At 36.0% G+C, this 21,196-nt stretch overlaps 1 protein-coding gene across 1 annotated transcript in view; it reads right to left on the bottom strand.

Annotated features, from left to right (window-relative positions):
* Positions 1-20,678, bottom strand: part of LOC110445811 (cardioacceleratory peptide receptor-like) — a 92,544-nt gene extending 71,866 nt beyond the window's left edge. The window contains exon 1 of the mRNA XM_021490607.1: positions 20,535-20,678. Coding sequence (XP_021346282.1) covers positions 20,535-20,678 — 144 coding nt within the window. The remainder of the gene's footprint in view (positions 1-20,534) is intronic.
* Positions 20,679-21,196: the final 518 nt, after the last annotated feature.

The raw sequence follows: 21,196 nt of genomic DNA, 5'->3' as shown, positions 1-21,196 counted from the left end.
GTACGTGTGATACATTTTTTTTACTGATGTGGCACCTCCCTATATTATCTGAACTCCATAACATAACTACTCATCACCCAAAATGGTGTTACGCACGGTAAGGGGTAACACAACAGAAATGGTAAAGATAAATAAACTGTGTGTCTGAAAAGAGAGGTTTTGAGAGAAAAAATATAGTGGTAGAAAAACGGTAGGAAAGGAACATCGCACAAAGCCCTTTTTGTTTTGCTTTTTAAATGTGACAGCCAACGGAAAGAAATACGCCGTGGCTGCATGAATTGATAGTATTCCCACAAAAACAACAAAATAAGAAAAACAAAAAAAACAAGCCATGGACAAAAAAATAAATAAAAACATAAAAAATTAGAAAAGCAAAACAAATAAGCCTTGCAAAACAAAAAGATAAATTATTTTACGTCTCATCACTCATCGTTTTTCTCAGGCATTGTTGTCGTATAAGATTAATGACATTGGATACCCTGTAACAGATTCGGAACAACTGTACATCCCTATCATTAGTCACGAAACCAGGCGCATAACATGTTCACAAAACCATTTAAGGTTTGATTGTCAGATGACCTCCTTTGATAGTTTGTCCAGCAGAACACTCAAGATTTAGATGAATTGTAACATATCAAGGACAGCGATTTTTCATATACCAATTGACGCGTAGGACCATTGAGATGCATTAATAGGCATATTTCAAGTGTATTATAATTCCGTTAGTGGTGCTTAAAGCTACATGTTACAGATGTATTGTACAGGGGCTAACTAGATTTAACCATTCAGTAATAAAGATGAATTGAACAATACTTTACTTAAATTTTAAAAATCCTTTTATAGGGAGAAATTCCAATTCTTTGATAAGTTTTGTTTGGTTTGGAAAAAGGAAAAAAGGAAAAAGAGAATATTTAATCCAGGCGTGCGAAGAGATGTATATCTCCAATTGTTTTCTCATATTCATAATTGATTGTTAGTTTCGATGGTCAATAACTGACCTTCCGAGTCATGAATTAATATCATATATTTTAACGATGGAGCTAAATGCTTACACCACAACGTATTGACTAGAATACAAACTTACCGTTTGAAAGACAATGACAGATTTAAACAAACAAGAATATTTTTTACCCTCAGAAAGTTAAAAGCTAAACGAAGAATCCTGACTTATATACAATCTATCCATACATTCTGGTAGCATCTCGATGTTGCAACCGAAGTCATGGAAGTGAAATGACAAAGAAGACCGATGTAAAGATATCAAGAATAACAAATGGGAAGCAGTTTCGTTTTAGTTTTTCAATGAGAAGAATTTAAAGAAAAATTATATTATTTCCTGGTATGCAGGATATTACTATTGGTCTGTGTGATATCCAATGTCTTATGTTGATTGGTTCTTGCACAACTCACATCCCTTTAGAAAACACCCTGAACAATGCCATTTAGTCCATGATACATGTACCTTCAATCTAATTAAGAATAGCCTTGTTACAGTACATTTTTAGGGTGAGAGCTCAATCAATAGATCTCCTGGGATGATTTAAACAGCAATTACACTTGACACAATATGTATCTGTTCTATTTTTAATAGTGAAGTACGTCGATCGTGGGGATAGCAGTAATTCACTGTGATTGATGAACAGGTATATAGCATGTGTGTAGGACACTAAATGTAGAAGGGTATAGCTAACGCAATTGTAGCAGTGTATACGGGAGTGGGGATAGACCAATGAGCTCTCTGCTTTAGCAGTTGACTTCACACAGATACTGTATATACATACCTAAGTAGGTCATAAAAACGCGTGGGATGTAACTAATTGGAAATATAGATTTACCGTCTATTTATCACAATAGCAATAGCTTTTCTACTTCCCTGAAGCCACATCGAAGATCCTCTTCGCAAGACATCACTGTTCGGGCGGATGTTTTCTGCAATTAAGGGGATAAGGATCAAGCCAAATTAAGCTCTATTAAACAATCATACTTCGACGGCGCTGGAAGTCGATAGGAAAGATATTTGATAATATTAATTTTGCCAACTCGGCGAACAATACGATAACATGATAAAATCCTTGGGAAGACCAAATAGTAATCTGTTGTTTTTTTTCTGGGCTAAATATGTGCAAAATGTGTGCTTAAACATTTGGTTAAAAATATGATAAGGAGGTTTGTAGAAAAGTTGTTCCAATTCAATCTGAATTTATCAAACTATAGTGAGTGTCCTGTAGTCATACGGAAAGGGAAGTCGTGAGAGAGCTATGTAATACACAGTTGGTGATTCTTTCTATAGTGATACAACCAGTTTTCAAGCCATGTAGTACAAGGCCTAACATTTCACCCCGAGATGATAAAAGATGTTGTATTACCCGAGTCAGAACTCATTTTCCCCTTGGAATCGTAATCAAACCGACAAATCGAAACAAGAATATCTCTGAACATTTTAGCGTCATTTTAGGCACCTGGCGTAATTTCGTCTTATTCGACATTGCTGTTTTTACATTAATAAAGGGCATTGACACATTTTGTAGAAAATATAGTATGAACGTTAAGAAATAAGATATATAAAAACTATTACCAAAAACATGTTCTCATCTGACGTCTTGGATTGCACTCGTGTATTCCAAAAATGGGTATATTAAACACGCGGGCTAAAGCTATGGTGTAAAATATCTACACGCACAGGGAACTCGTGCAGTCTGAAACGCCAGGAATAAATAGAGAATCTCACACGAGTTTCCATTTGATATGAGACTTATGAAACGAATTGAGCAAGGCAAAACTAAAACATTCTTAACGTGTTCATAAATCCCATGTCAAACGGAAAAAAATGTGAGATTCTGTTTATCACATGACTAAAAAATGACAAAACACAAATCTTAAATTTATTATTGTTGAGTCCTTCTTTAGCATGAGTGACAGAATCACGGATATAAAAATATCATTCCACAGAATGCGATGAAAAATAATTCCAAAATCTGTACATAATTTGTCAGTTGTGTCAACACATTTTTATTAACTTTTATTGTCAGTTTTAATCAAATTTTGCAAACTTACATCGAAAATAAATGTTTGTTGTTAGCAATGTAAATGAAACAATGTTTTAATACAACGAACTAAAAATGACCTCGCAAGACTGGCAGAGAAACGCGTCATAGCGGAAAGCCTTGTCATAGCGCGCGCAAGTACACACTCTAGGTCACACATGTTTCCCAGCCGGTCTAGTTACTGTCTCTGTCTGAAACGATTCTTCTTCGTTGAATGTCTCTTGCATTTTTACTAACGCTGCCCTCTCTTCTGGAACCACATTGACGTGACATGTCCTCCATACACATTATCACCAAATAGTGTGTGATGTCTTCCGAGGATATTAATATTAAGAGGCCATGTTCGTGAATGTATTTGGGACCGCAGTGTTAGCATCAACTAAACATTGAAATTGCGGTTGGGCGAAGGCCATGGTTCCTGAAGGGACGGATAATATGCGCAAAATTTGTGCTAATTAGAGTTGATGTGAAGCTTATCATTTAAGGTTGTATATTTCTATGACCCGTTGTCAGGTAGCTATAATTATTTATTACGACTCGTAATAAAAAAGGAGTTCTGTTTAATGACTACGTCACGCGTATAAATACACACGTACTATGGATAGATTGACCAATCAAAACCCGTTAGTTTGTTTTTAACTCGTGTTTTCATAACTCAATTTATGTGATAGGTGGCATTACACTCATAACAGGATAGTCATGTGAAAAATGTGGAATTACAAAGTACCTATGTATCTAGTCATAACTTGTCGCATTAGGTGAAGTCAGACTCTATCAAATCAATCATGGCTCAATGGTATCAAGCTTCAGTTAGTCAAACATATATAATTAATAAGAGTCAACCAAACAATAGTAAGTAAATACTAAACGTTATTAATTTTACAACAATTATGAAAAAGATTATTTCAATTGATATTAGTCAGTCTTGTTCGCCCTTTGGTTAGCAGACGAGGGGCCTTAATCTGGTTAACCCATACTTTTGTTTACGTGCGAACGGAGAATCGAACCATAACCGCCTCCCTGAAAGGCGAGTCGTTATACAAAGCACTAGGTAACCACCTATGTCCTAACAAGTTACATCGATTCAAGCCATATCCAGTCGTTCCATGCGATATAAAATCATACGTCAAATTACATCATGTCATATAATTTTGTGACAATTTATTCGTGATTATAATATGACGAGCTGCTTTCATACTTCTCAGAAATACAATTCTGAAATCTGGAAACGGACAATCTGGATATCTTCAATACCCACATTCAAGTCCCGACGAAAACAGATAGGACGACAAGCTAGATCAATCCACATAATCCTTATAACCTCCATATATAAAACCATAAGAGGAAATCCGATACTTTCGTTTCGCAGCTTTATAGCCAAGGTTTCGGGCAAAATATAATATAATGCTCTCCGTGGGTCCCTAAACAGTATTAACACCGAGCCATATTAATCGTTATACTATTGTTACAACATAAATCAATCTAGACGCTATCTTGCACTTAAACTTAAAACCTAATAGTTAGTTTTAAATATGATTCCAACAAATATCAATCTTTTCTCTATAATAGTTTGACGTCCTCGCAGTAGTCAGGATAAAATAAAAAATGGTATAAAGGCTGATACAGACGAAAAAGAATTAATTAATAATTAATGATTCGAGGTTCTTAAATACCGCTTTATCATAGCCTAGTTCTGTTCACAAACTATTATCCGTGGTTATAGGACCTTTGCAACCAACCACTATCGTTCACAACTCCATGGGGAGTTTACAGCCGGTGCTGCCATTCAACCATAGCAGCACTGTCCAACCACGTGCTCACTTTCAGCTGAGTAGACTGGACAAAGCGAAGTAAATTATCTTGCTCAAAGCGGATACAACACAGTGCCGTGTTGTGACTCGAACCCACAGCCGTTCGCCCGGCGTCCTACCACTAGACTACCGTGCCTCCGAGAGTAAGTAGATGTGACAGAAAATATTGTCTATGCGTTAGAGGCCAGTACCTCCCGATTTTGAATTATGATACAGATTTTTAATATGATACAGTGAACAGTGATTGAAATGATTGACTGAATTAAAATTCAGTTCGCCGACCACTGACTGTCCCACGATTACCAGATGGAAGAGGTCAGATATCCTGAATTATGCTAATACAATACGAAACAAAATGACGGAGACCTGTGATGTTCTTACAGCTACAGTGTAGATGACAACGTCATGCTATACACAATACCAAAGTTACTTGCATTTTAATTATTTTTCGAGGTTTTATTTCTTTAATTGGCGGATTTGTCAAGTAGTTAAAACTCCGGCCTTCCACGCAGACGGACGGGGTTCAATCCCCGAAGTCGCCGTATGCATGGCATATTCAGAGAAAGTGTTTTTCTCCTGTCTACACAACTCCAACAATCCAGATGGAGTATAACATGATCTGGGGTGGGTGTTGCGGTATCTGTGCTGTAGCATTCAAGTGAGGTGGCGGCACTATAAATGATACCGTTGGAAGCACGGTCCCACTACAAAGAGAACACAATCCATCTCCAGCACACACACAGACAAACACACATAGGGAGATATTAGCCAGTTGGCATATGACTAGTAGTTAGCGCCTGATAAGGCAACTCTTGCGTATTCCTCAATATTGTATTTAGGGGATAATACGTTGTTTTGAGCGGCTATACTGGCGATTAGAACATGAAAGTTGGGTTTGAACTCGAGACCGACACTATAGACACACAAAAACCGTACTATACCCATTCTAGCACACTTTAACAAATAGAATACGCTATTAAACATTTTATTTCCTTGTATAAAAGTACGTAGTAAAATACTTTTTGACCTGAACTAGCGACGTGTCATTCTTCAGCGGACTGACCAATCGGAAAGTAGCTTTCAAAAGTCGGTCATTTGGCCCCGCCCATACTGGCGAGCGCTCGATCTGTATGTTGACGAGGCGGAATATTTGGATTGTTCGTAAACGTCCTGTTACCAAAGTTTATACGACACATTTGGATTAATATTGATCAAGTTCTTACATTTCCATGTCAGTATGCATACCAATCTGTGCTTATCGACAAAATCGGCGATTATTTGTATAGATTTGTGAAGAGTTTTGTGTAAATGCATACGTTACATGTGAACTGTTTCATTTGTTTTCGGATCTAAGTAGATGCCTTCACACGGATGGAACGAACATTTCAGTAATAGAACAACGAATGAGTAATTTTTACTTTTTAATTCATTTCATCGGTCGTTTCTGTTCTGTTGCCTGCTAGCCTTATCAGCGGGATTTCACTAAGAGGCTAGCTTGACGCCATATTGTTTTGGTTAGAAACGGGGCGTGGCTTAAGTGCGATGGGAGGAGCTTAACACGATTGATCATGATTCTATCATAGATAGAACATGGTCCGTATCTAATCAAAACACGCGTTGCAAACGAATCGTGTTAGAATGATTTATATATATGCTAATTGTATTGCCTGCATACAATCGTATATATATGTACTGTAAAGCGCTTAGAGTGGTTATGTTAGCTAGATAGGGCGTTATATCATATGTTGTATATTTATTTATTCATTTATTTTAATTATGTTTGCTTCCAAGAACAAATGTACATATGTTATGCAATCTAAGCACATGTATTTGTAACGCCGCGTTGTTCATAAGGTTCAAGAAACCTAATTTTTCGGAAAAAAATGTATTATTTCGGAGCCGAGGAATGATAAGAATGTTTAATACTGAATAAAGAATGGTCAACTAGCTTAAACAAATGATTTATACAAAGACCTCGTGCAACTCGACAGTTGTTCAGTATTGATGGAGTTTACACGTAACGTCCCAGTACAGCAAGGACTTTTGCAAACATAAACGCTGAAAGAGAAGACATGTCAATATGGTAATGAGATACAAAGATTGAAAGTATATTCCTCCATCTAGAGCCTCGGGTTAGACAACCAAAACACATCAACCTTTTTGTTTTCCCCCTAGGGAGTGACAAGCTGATCTTTCCTGGCTAAAACGGGAGACACACATGTGAAGAGTGGGAGAAACAGCAGTCCACAGCCCATATACCATCATACCAGTGTCAATTTCGTTCACTGATAAACGACAACACTATAGACATTTTTCTGTCTATCGTCGATCTAGTAAAACCCGGGACATAGATTGTCTGGTCTGATGTAAATGGCTTTGGTCTGGTGGGTGTAACCGACCAGGCCACTTCGGCTGTATAATGCTGCATTTGTGTAACACTGGGTATATTATACTTTAAGATCTGCAATCAATCTGATCGACAGGTAAGTAAAAAAGAAGTACAAGTACGCCATAATAGAATTAGGTAAGCCACGTCATAAGTAAATTGATGAATCAGTATATCGAGTGCGAAAAAGGGAGAACAGTACAGTAAGGCAGTTTCATAAAAAATAGCAGTTACGCATAAGTTACCTGCTGTCGCTAAAAGTTGTAACTTTACAACATTCTAAAGCTTTTTTTGATACCAGTCCCTTAATGCCATAACAGTTTGTAGCATATATATCGATCTGTTGTGGAATATCTCAGAAAAAAATCAATTTCGAAGTTTTGTAAAAGTTTGCGGTAATTGTTTTTGAACAGTCTATTATATGTTAATATTATTCCTAAGAGCTGAAAGGCATTTGCTAGAAAAAAAATGATAATACATAACTCACTGGAATAATACACGACTGGCTTCCCTCACATTAACGACCGTCAATGAAAGCTCATTTACCGATGCCATACTCTGCTTAACATAGCAGAAGGTATCATCGGCTTCTGGCTAACATACGGGTTGTATTTGTCTGGGGATGTTTTCATCTCCGGGACTTGTTCCAAACTAATTTCTTGGTTTTCTTCAGCATCAAACTTGTCATTAAGAAAGTCCAACCATTTACTGTTGCCCTTTCTTAGTCTACTCTCTAACATTTATTATTAAATATGTTAATTAAAACAAAGCGTCCATATAAAGCTTTGTTTGGTAGAACATGGATTAAATTGCTTTTGATCATTTAGAAACTCAGTTGATTGTTGATTGTGTTTATGTAACAAGTAGAAAGTTCGATTGGAGAATAAATTTTGAATATTTTTTTTTTTCAAAGTTTATGAGTGATGACGACTACTTCTGATAAATGTCATGTTTCAACCTTATGAAACAACAATAACATTATTACCAGTTAAACGCGTGGAATCTTAAAGACAGGTGAAAAAATAGAACTATAAAGTGAAGTGGCGCACATGTTCCAATAAACAAATCTGAAACGGGGTTGCTCACCTATTTTCCAATATCAAATAGGTGGTTAAAAACAAGTGGGAAAATTGGGATGGTGCATTTGCCTGAATCCGCCATTAGAATAAAAGCTCCAGAAGAGATTGTGACGTACGCCACAACTTGAGATGAGAGAACAGTTTCCGTTATCAGAACAATTGGATAGTTTGATATTCATACATTGCATTTTTTAGAACATTATTCTGTGATTCCGTCTCATGAGTAAGGTATCTAGGGATGATACAAGTGGTGCTCTGAAACATTCAAGATTTTGATTGTTCCATCTTATAACGGTAAAATGGGGTATTACCCAGATTGTGAGAACGGAAATAACATGACGAATTTCCTCCTTTGGAACAGCTAAGGTTTCGCTCAGTGTGATAAACAAGACTAAACTAGACGCGCGCTATTGACTTAATGTCATAAATCGCTACCCTAAAAGATGATCCTTCTCTTTTCTGTAGAGCAGAAGCCATGTGACCCACAAGAAGTTCCTTCCCGTCGATAGTTTATTGTTTGTTTGTTTACAGTTTACACTGGTACACTGGTACATCAGACCGATATTTTGATTTTAAGACGTTTCTTTGTAAGACGGTGGAGAGGGCCCAAAGCTCGTCGCCAAAAGTACGCTGTATAATGTGACCAGAATATATACTTTGTTGGGTACTTTGGACATGGTATACATGTAATAGTGAGCTGAGGAAGCACGATTTAATAGTTTACAGATGTAAGGAGGCAAATTCGTCAACATACTGTCTCCAGCACGTACGTATGCTTACACAAATGGAGAAATTTAATGACCTAAGCAACTGTAAAACAATAAACCATTGAAACCAAACCAGGCCAAAGACTTTAATGAATAACAACCCGTTTGTAAATACAGTTGTGTGTCCGCACAACGCACCAAAAATAGCGTGCGCACACCATGCATACATCGTTCACACACCGTGCGCACATCGTCCACACATGGTGCACACAACTGGGCGATTTAACAATCGTTTGTCCCGTTGTGCGCTTCTCTCCGCACAACGGTGCGATTTAGTACAATTTGTTGATCAATATAACGGAGTGAAAAAAATACCGGAAGGTTTGTATGCAATAATCTGCATTGTATTTATTACTGTAATTTTTCATCACAATAATTAAGATTACGAACAATTTTACAATGCGTGTAACACAGTATACAGTGACCGTTAGACTGTCAAGAATGGATTTGGCTCCTAGCTAAGTAACAAAACAGGTAAATAAGAATTTGATGAGTGACCGGAGTTTTACCTGGCCTGTGCCCGAGACATAGAGCTGCTATGTGATACCGTATGGCCGTTATTAAAACACAGCTGGACGTTTAGTATTTGTTATTTGGATTCGTTCTGATCTATAGCTCCCCTTCGCCTGGTTTTCACACCTTGGCGAGTTACGTTCGTTACGTAAGTGCCCCGGGCGGGGGAAAACTACGGTCCAGGTACAAAGTGACTATGTTTACCTGTGTTGCCGAGACTGTGTTTTAATTTTACATGTGTCGATTAAGGTCGTTTAAAAAATACCGAAAACATCATTTCTAAATTTAAGAAAGTATAGACAGAAAGATAAGATTAAAGATGTAGCTAGAATATAGAAAGATACTAAACAATAAAGTTTATATGTTTAAACACCAAACCGTATATATTGTTAAGCCATTCCTAAATGTACACCAACCACGATTGTTATCGCACAACGTTCGTCGATCGTCCGCACAAATGTGCGCAAGCAATAATCGTCCAATTTTTTTTATCGTTCGCACTTCGTGCACACATCATTCACACACCGTGCACACATCGTGCGCACACCGCACCGTGTAACGTTGTGCGATCCCACAACTGTAGCAGAGGCATTGCATGGGATCATAGGTCAGATCCCTCAAAAATGGAAAACTTGTGACAAAGGCTATCGATATGTAAGAAGTTTTTAATATTTTTTTTATTTTATTTAAGTGTTTGACATTCAAGCAAGCATTGACAGATTCCTAAAATGAAATATATTTATCTCATTTTAATGTTTAGCAATTTAGAGTGATATTAAAAGATAGTGGGAAGATGGTCCATGCAGCGTCTACCGGTAGCAAAAGACAACACGTCCAATTAGTGATATGGCCGAACAATCACTGTTATAATTTTCTGATGCATGCATGGATTAATGGATTGTCTAATTATAGATCTGTTAGTACAAGTATGCCGATGCTTATGAATACCGGAACAGTTGGAGGACTACTTCATTGTTCGTTTTTGTTTTCAGCTTTTCGGCGAAGATATAGTAGTTTGGTTAGGTTTGTTTGTGTTTTACGTCTTATTAACATGTATGGCCATTTAAGGACGTGCAAGGTTTTGGTGGTGGAAGAAAGCCGGAGTTCCCGGGGACAAAAATACACCGATTTACAGCCAGTACCTGGCGACTGCCGAACCAAAACCACGACTCCATGACCTAGTGGTGACTGGCTGGTGTTAGCAGATTGTCAGGCGCCTTAACCACTTGGCCACCGCGGCCTGTATATATAGTTGTCAAACCACCTTAATTGCATCTACCGAGGAGTGGATGAAGGATTTAACCAGCAACAACTGAGGTGCAAATGCTATTATGAACTTATCCCGGGTATTCGACCTTGTCACGTCTGACAGCTTTGGGAAGACTCTGCGGGTATGTATCGGGGTGCCTCTGTAGAGCTCCTGTTCTTCTATTTGTAAACCGGCAAATGTGAATGTTTTGGAGAATAACGAATACAGTTCCAAAAATGGCGGAGTAAAAACACAAAAGGTTTAAACATCCAAAAGGTAATCCGACAAGGATCTACCATTTGAGCAATAACATTGTTATCAATAGAGTTTTTGTATTTAAAAAAAAAAAAAAAAAAAAAAAATGCATAGCTATGAGAATGGAATTCATAGTCAAGTATTCATAGTGAAATAGATGTTTGGAAATAAGCATAAAAAGAATGATTTAAATATGACAGACTGCAACACTTTCAAGCAATTGTTTGAAAAGACATTTTTATGAGCTACCGTAGTGTTGAACAGCATTTCTGAGAGAACTTCAGAGAAGTTGTTCTTTTTTAAAGAGAACCTATGTTTGAAAGCATCCAACTGCGCGAAATATTGTATCCTCATGGGAAACACATGTTTGCCATGTCAAATGTGAGTCACAGCCCCTTATATTAGTTGTTTTTTTTTACAAATTTAAACTCAAAGAGGTTAACATCAATATTTTCATTGAAATCAGAAGAAAACATTTGACAAAGGTGATTTCCTTCCCTCGATTTCAACATGATGATGTTACTGACGGATGTAACCTATAGGATATCCATTTAAATGGAATGGTAAAGTGCTTCGTTTTATTTTGATTTTCTTTGGAAACGCTCGAGTAATTCTTTAAGATTTTAGATAAACATCTTCTCATAGGACATTTAGGAATACTTAGAACACAACTTGTCATATACAGAAACAATAGCTATTTTTTCAAGGCCTATAAAGAAAGGTATATTGATGGGAAACGGTAAATAACAGGTAAAACGTTGTTATGAATGGGAGTGTCGTGTTTATCGAAATGATAACCATGCAACCATACATTTACGTAAATATCCTGACATGTGAGGTCACAGAATTACATGTATACATACATGTACAACACATAAGATGGCAATACTCCATTAGTCCGTCCCAGCTATGTAAATGGCCATGTCTATGTACCTCTTGGTGATGTTTATGCATGTGTAATGAATCAATAATTATCATACCAGTTTGCATATGAAGACGTTCCAAAAGGGGAACAGCTGATTCATGGGTAAAACGATATACGGAGAGCCTATTGATATACTTTATTGATGCAGGAAGTCAAACCTTCACTGTACTATATGGATATCACAACTCACCATTAATGTCATTTATTTCTGAACATATTCAGGATCGCTGCAAAATGTAAATGCGCATTCAGAAAATAACAGTTTTTATTCATTATTTCATTTCTATTCAGTGAGTATTAAGTGAAATGAATTTGTATATGATTTGTAGATATAGATATATCTTGGTTTAATTGTGATAACAGAGAGCTCTTACAGAAACAAAAGCAAAATATGTTGGTATTAGATTATCTTCAGTGGTGTTCTATTTAGCCAATCAAGTCTTTAGGTGTTTAAAAACTGTGTTCAGTAGGCGTGTAACTGATATAGCAACAAATTCGTTTTTATTTAACTTGAGGTTTAAAAAAAGAAAGTAGGGCCGCATACCACCTTAGTAAGTGTGTCGAACTTTTAACGGTTGAGTCGAATGCTTGATTCTAGTAGTTAGCGAAAATTGTTTGTGCTAGACACGTTAAAGCATAAAGTTTTAAGTTTTGTCTGGTTAGTTACTTTTATTATTGCTATAACCATGTTTATTTTCATAAATTAAAGGAATACACTGAACATGGTTCATAGTAAAATGCAATGGACAAGATTAGCGGCCGATGATTCACTGTTCTTATTTAGCATACTCATACTGTACACATCATAACATGTACCTTTGTTATCCCACATTAAGTGCCTCTTTATTTACTTAACGTTTGGTGTTTTTGAACGAAAAATGATACTTTTGTAAGCAATTGGACGTCTGTGTTTCTGTCATTTGGAATACATATTTCACATTTATTAGGTCACGTTGTGACTCTTTGAACTGATCGCAGTGTGGACGTTTACATGTTCTAAATAATCTATAAATAAATATTCACGCGTTGAAATGTTCACGCCAACTTACTTAACGCAAAACTGCAAACTTTATAACATCGCAACATTTCCACTGTTTTAGTATCTACTGAATAGCTTTTGTCATAAAGTCTAGATGCTTCTTTAAAAAAAGTTGACTCTGAAAGCTATGAAGAAATGCTTGTCTAAAACACATTTGGAAGATTCATCTACTATTTCACGTTATTCCCTGAACAGCACGCACGCGTTGAGAATGCAATTCGAAAAAAAATCATATTGTACATTTTCTGCAAACTTAATTTATTTAAAACCCACTATAAACAAGTTATGACGAGCTTCACTAATCCACTTTACACTTCAATTTGGCTCTTAGATTTTCAACACAAACGTGGCAAGGGAATATTATTTCTATACACTATTGTTTGAAGTTATCAGCTTTAACCAATTTTCCATAATAGGTATTGTCTGTTCGTGTCATGAATACAATCCAGTTTCATTTTTGTATTTGCTCAAAGTTTTAAGACATGACATCAATATCATCATCATCATCATCATCATCATCATCATCATCACCACCACCACCACAACCGCCACTATCATTATCTTCATCATCATCATCATCATCGTCATCATCAGTTGCATCAATTTATCAACGTGAAAAGAACTTGTCAAACACATAGACACGTCTATATATCACCCCGATAATCCTAGGCAGGATTTTTAGGCTTCATAAGCATTAATATACAATCTTTCTTCGTTACTTGTACCATTTATGACCTGCAAATAAATATTTTCTAGGTTTACCCGTTGATGTTAAAAACTTGCCGAAGTTGACAGTTTCTTTTCATATTGTCGACTTTGTGAAAATTGTGTTCAGGAAATTCAACCCTTCTTTCAGAAAAAAATATCGAGAATGTACCTTTTTCATTTTGTAGTGCTGGATAATGACCCTCCATATCACACAACAATAATAAATAGTATAATAAAAAACGAGTGTCAAGCAAATCATGTTTTAGTTTAAGGATTAAGTACTTAACCTTCAATTCTTTTCATCAAAGGATATTAGACTTTCCTTCCTCAAAATTGAAAGCAAGATTTCGAGCTGTCGCGAGCCTTGCACTAAAGTTAAACATTAACCCTAAATGACAAAACTTATTGAACAACTCCTTCCTGTCACGTGACACCGACAATGGGTCAACTAGTCTCAACCGTCATATATTTAAAGCGGAACGTCAAGCAGTAAGGAGTTAGTGCCAATTTTAAGGAACTTGGTTTGTCTCAGTCAGGGGAAAGCACCCTTAACATTCGTCGCTTTGACAAACGCTCAACACAAAGGGCCAGGTTATGTATTATCGAATAACAAGACGTCAGCGAACAAAAAGGCTGTAAAGATTTAGAGAATAAGACGTATTGCAATAGTTGAGGCAGGTTTTATGTAGCCTCATACCTCTTACTAATCCCCGTTATAATACATGCTTATATAATCAACAGTAATCATCTTATCATCTGCACTGTTCGTTTTAACGGCAGATGTATTTCCTGTTTATGGTTTCCTAACCACTCGTAAACACTGTAACAACGCGTAAGATTGTTTTCCCGGTCTGACTATAGCTTTGCTAAATCATTTCTAAAAAGGAAACCATACCTCACATTGTTCTGACTGTAAGAAAATCAGCGGCGCTAGACCGGGACTCGAACCCTAGACTGCAGATTGTTTTACTTTTGCTCTAACCGACTGAGCAATCTAGTCAATTGAAGTGACCTGACGAACTTCGCTTCAATGTTACCCAATACGAAATGAAGGGGAAATCACTGAATATACGAAATAATACAGAGCACTGGGACATTGATCCTTAACTATATCATGTAAACGAATAAACCAAACTTTGGTAAAGCTATTTTTGTTACGGTCCGTTAATGTCTTAAAGCACACAAAGACCAGCACTCCCAGGGATAATGGTGTACTATTCACTTTGAAAGTAAGGCGTCGTCTACATGTACGTATTCCCTGTTTAGTTCAATATACATATCTGTCATCTGTTGATTGGTAAACGCATTAGCGTGCATTCCTTTAGATAAGACAAATAATTTGTAACCTAATTGATTAAGTAGACAACATCTCAACCAGTTTTGTCTATGTTCATTGATGATGTAATGTCTTCAATAGAGGTATCGTGAGAGAGAGATAGAGATAAATGCAGCACGTGTATGATTTCCATCTTAATGCGTACAGACACTCATTCATGCGTAGTTCTCAACGATGAAACTATACAGAAGATGCTTCACACGTTGCATGCCAGGTGTCAACCACTGAAACTTAAAGTTTATCATTATAAAACAAACTGAGTGCAATATTTAGTTAAGTGTATTTAATAAATGTTTGCCGTTTAAAGAAAAGGATATGATTTGATAAAAATGATATCGTTCATAACGTTGCAGATATATAAAGCGATAATTTCCCAATGTAAAATTATAACTTTTGGAATTAACCAATCCGAACGTTACTTCCTGTTCACTATGTTAAAAGCCGCAGATTTTATGTTCAGATACAGACGAAGCAACGATCGATAGAATGTCCTTGTACTAGTCAAAACATTTCATGTTTATCTCGTGTTCATACCTGTTATTTAGGCCTATTTTATCGGCTTTCAGTTCCAATTACAGTTTTCTTGACGGTTTAAATATAATATTAGTCTCCAAATAATACGTGCAGACCATCATTCACGTGTAGATCACGACGATAAAACTTTGCAGAAGATGCCTAACAGATTGCATTCTAGGTGTTAACAACTGAAACTTGAAGTACATCATGTTAAAACAAACTGCGTGCACCATTTAACGAGGTTTATTTATCGAATGTTTGCCATTATCTTTTTTTTTTTAAACTGAAATAGATCTGTTGCATCATTACTTGGATTTGACCTAGATTTACATGGCGAATGTTGTCGATGGAATTAAAACGCTTAATCTTCCGGAACATCTGGTTTCATTTCCCTTGTACATTTTTAGCTATATCGATTTTTAGTTCGAATTACGCTTTTGCTGAAACTTCGGTGTTCTCTCTTTTCCTAATGTATCTAATAATTGCTTGTTTATCCTTTTACTTGACAGGTTTTTAATGTTCGATTGACGTGGTAGCGATATTCTCCATTAAAAAAAAATGCTTTTTTTGTCGTTCTTATAATGATAATTGTAATGGTGTCTCATCAATTTTTATGAGTTTTAAAAATGTTTCTGGTATCGTCTTCATCAGTACAATATTAACAACTTTCGTTGCCTTGTATATGAATAATTCTAAATGACAGTATATTGATGTTTTGCTATCCATAGTGAATTTAAACGTTGAATTGATATTTAAGAGAAAATGTTGAAAATAAATGTCTGTTCTATACTGGGTTTTCACACATCCTAGCCGTGGGTTACTTTAATAAGTTCTGTAAATACGATCCATCTGTTAACTCTACTGTGCTAGACGATATCATACACATCCTAAACCACATCTTGGAAGCTTCATTGGCGATGTTTAAACACCGCAACTGCACTTACTTGACAGTTCAATTTCATGATGTTGATATAAATTTCATTTTACATTTCCCTTCTGTATATAACATTGTAAGGATTCATTTTTCTCAACTACACATACATCTAGCTTTATATCATGAATTTTCTGTACTGTCTTTTAACCCGACTTCCCATAAGATGTTTCCAAAACAGCCGAACTGCCTCATGGGAGGTGAGGTTTGCAGTTATTGCCTTATATTTAAACAATAACCGACTTTGATCTCAGTATTTTAATTTCACAATGCAATTGCTTTCTGCAGTGTTTGTTTGAGTCTGACATTTATCGAACATCTTAGTTTAATATACCTCATCTATCACATAATTGGATATTGATAACTACGAAATTGGTTTTGATAGCTTGATGTTATGAGGTCTGTTAAAGTCGGATCTGCAGAGTTTTTTTGGTACTGTAATAACAGACGACCCACCAGAATATATTCTACAAAACGAAGCACGCCTTCTTAGACTTGTGGTTGCGTGTTCACAGTGTATTTCATCGATAGTGTCATGTAAATTTGTCAATTGAGTTTTACATTTCTTCGCTCCATTGGGGTTAAGGTTCAAATTTATAATCACATAACGATAGAACGTGAATAATCAATGAAAATGTCATGCTCTAAAGTACACATACACTAACATGTATTTGACCTCCCGCCTTAACATTTTGAGAGAAGGAATGCGCTGTATTACGAAGTCACAATCAAAATTGTACTCGTAACACGAATTTCGGATTGGTCGGTTCAGTGTGAAAATAACGAAACGACTTCTTTGTCATAGTAATTATAAATTTCAATTTTATTTTCGCCTTATATTTCACTATTAAAAATGTTATAAATGAATAGGAAATTGAGTTTGATACATGTAGATTTGTAATAACATTTAACATATATGTTTATTTGGAGTTCAGAATATTTGTCAAAATCAACATGAATGAACACGAGAACATTACAAACGCTGTCTCAAACCCCGTTTTCCTTACTTTATAGCTTACTTGACCACTCCACTCCATCTGAAACATTTTCTATACCCAATATTTATACAAAACTGACACTCTTAGGTCTTATACTAGCTTAGTTATACCCTAGAACTAATCCATTAAGCCCAATAGATACAGGTTCATGATCATATACTCGAGATCGGCCAGCTGGAAACCCTTCTCTCACTTTATTAATTATTAATCATACCAATTCACCTAAACGCTACCAACCTGACGCTGTAACGCGAAATAAGATCGACGAAAGATCGGAGGCTTCAAGTTCTCAAAGCTGCGGAGTTCCACGGACTATGCTATCGGACAAGGTATTGCAAATAAATATATAGTAATATATCTATACAAAACATTCTATATCGCGAACAAATGTCTATAACTGACCCCGAATATCTCAGACACTTGACTATACTGGATCCTGCATACTTCTGACATAGGGTCATGCCAAACTCTTTATATTCCGGATATACGATGCATTTCTGTATCTATATGTGCGTAATCCAGTCATGATTATATCAAATTCTGTATATTATAGTCTTAAATTATGTCTGTTTATAACTCTGCGTAGTCTGTTCATGTGTATATACCGGACTATCTTTACTTCGGAAAAAATGTCTATACAGAACCCCGTGTACATCGGACAAATATATACAGAACCATATATATTCCGAACCGTTGTCAGTCTCGAACTTTATTTTATACCTTTGACACATTCAGAAGAGACAATTTTATATATTCCCGACTTCCGGTTAATTGTTTGTGTCTAACTTGTCATTATCAGGACATAAGTACTTATACTAAACCGTGTATACTCCAGACAAATTTCTTATAACTTATGCATAGACCAAATTCTGTATTACTTTGAATGGTTCGACTCATAAGTTGCAAAATAACAAAGGTGCGATATTTACAGTACGTAATACAAAATTAACAATACACAACATTACACACACTCGCAACACAATTACAAGTTTGGCGAGTGCAACTATAGCTATTTATAATTTTTGTTTTTTCTCGAATTTTAAATTTGTATGTATTTCCCCTAAGCCCAAAAACACATGACTTTAAAGGAACACTACGGACCCCTTGTTTATGACGAACCATTTATACACCGGACAAATGCCTATACAGAACTCTGTTTACATTTAACACGTAGTATGTTTATGAAGGTTTGTATAATCTAGACACCTCATAGACATTTATGCGAAGAACATAAATGTATGTTTGGTATAGCGTGATTTGATTAGAATTATTTGTGTTTGACGTTCTATTAACAGTTAAGATGATTTAAGTAGTAATATATGAAACATGCTGTATGTCCCAATGCCTTATGCATACATATGTGTATTCCGAACGAAACTATAACATTTCCTCGCTATGTTCATTAATAAACAGGTTTTACTGAACATTCTTTACACAGCCAAAGTACATAGTATTGTCATATATATGAAACAAGTTATTTCATCTTTTATTAATCACTTTTGTAGGCCCGGATGCTAGCGCATGGGGGTCTTAATGTGGGAGAAAACCGTTTTCCCGGAGTAGCCGGAGAAAATACACTTGTTTGCGAGGTGAACTAATGGAACCCAGGCCGCCTTGGTGAAAGGCGAGTGCGTTATCCACTGCGCCTACAGTTTTAGTGTCATAAGTTCATAAGGCTGTGTACAAACAGAAGGCTGTCATCCTGGCAAAACTTCAAGTTCGTAAATGAAATAAGTACAAAACAAAATCTAACGCCTGTGTATGCATGGTAAATACGATCCAACAATTAAGTGATAGCATCGCTAATATATATATATATTTATATAGCCGCTACTCTTATCTCGGTCCGGTCATCTGGAAGCCTCAAGGTCTTACCCATACCCGTTACATGTAGATCCTGCGACAGTCAGGTCACCCAGTATCCCCGGGGGTTGGTATGGGGTCGAGTATCGATAAGGAGTATATATGGAAAATTGCTATAGTACTTAGTCTATAAACTTCAATTCACCTGGTCCGTATTCCCGTTAGGCCACTTTTATTGTTCCGACATTGCGGTTCAGACTCCTTTGTAAAACTGTGTGAACCTCTGTTGAATACATCTGCAAGATCGTTGGCGTTCGCAAAGTGTTCGTTCGACTTGCTGAGACGGGACACGCAGAGCTAAACCTTTTTTTTTGTGTAAATGTACATGTATATCGAATACCGCTTTCTGACTTCCACACATCATCCTTATGGAATTTTCATGACCTATAGGGTTTTGCAACATACACCAACAAATTGAGCAACTGGAAAGGTTAAAACGAGCAGTTATTTTGCTAATCTTTGTGTTTTGTAATGAGATTTTAAACGGAGTAACCAACTTGAAAAAACCCGCAATTTAGTCATTAATTCAAACTTTTAAGATATGAATTTTGAAATCTCCATTATAATTATTTCTCTCCTCGAAGAGCTACAAACAAAACACCAAAATGACTATTTTTGGAAACATCATTTTTGTTCAAGTCAGTTGTCTAATCGTAACGGGTTATATGTAAACAAAAATGTAAATTTACCAAAACAAACTTATGCTGAACTTTTGAAAAACATCTGCTTATTTTGTTTTGACCAAACAAATGAATTTTCGAAAAATGAATTCAAAACATATTGTAGCTTATCTATACTTTGCTATTGGAAATGTCGTCACAATCTTAGATATATTTTGGTATGTGAATTAAAACCTCTTTTTCATAATCTATGGTCTAAAATTAATAAAAAAAATGATATTACATTAAGACTCAGTCTACCAAAATCCAACCTCTTTTTCGATTTTCATGATCACGATAAAATTCATTCATATAATTATCAGCTCATTACCGTGCGATCAACGGCCAATGTTATGTGGAATATTGCATTTTGAGGAATTGTTTTCATACAAAACCACATCGACAACAGGTCTGAAATAAAGGGATAACACATTGACTTATTAAATTATTCTTACCTGCCAGTAGAAATTTAATCCGGATTTTGTTATATCAGTTCCGTTTTTGCATGCTTCCGGAAGTGACGTATTCCACAACTGTGTAGTGTTCAACATGTAAGAAACAGAGGCTGTTTCATGATTACTGTCAACAAAAGATACCATCGGGCTTGCTATTGTCGAAAACATTATTAAAGTTTCCAAACTTCAAATGGAATCAGATCACACGTCAACAGATTTCAATCGTTAATGACGAATCAGTCTTCATGTTCATTTTTATCTCGCGATAATTCACAAAATCAGTTTCTTTAATTTCCAACTGTTGCTTCGTAAGGACTCATTAGACTCGAACCTGATTTAGAATATTCCTTGTCTTTTTCAGTGAATTTCTGTTTGACGAAAACAGTGCTTATCTCAGGGTATTTTATGTGTCTGAGTTTAGAAGAAAAAGTAGAAGGAACATCATTAAAATTGCCGTTATCCTTGAGAAATAAATGAACTTGACAAAACCTTTGTCAGCAAATCAGCCACTGCAATAGGGATGTTTATTATCTGAAGTCTTTACACCTCACATCCTTTACTTCTGTGAAACTATCACACTTGAAACCGATGAAGGTCATTTTCACAATCACTTGAAATGCCGTCTCCGAAATTAAACGTGTTCTCCTCCAATCAACAGCTAA

This window comes from Mizuhopecten yessoensis, unplaced genomic scaffold (genome assembly GCF_002113885.1).
Source record: "Mizuhopecten yessoensis strain PY_sf001 unplaced genomic scaffold, ASM211388v2 scaffold2379, whole genome shotgun sequence".
NCBI lineage: Eukaryota > Metazoa > Mollusca > Bivalvia > Pectinida > Pectinidae > Mizuhopecten > Mizuhopecten yessoensis.
This window is presented reverse-complemented; position numbering and strand designations above follow the sequence as displayed.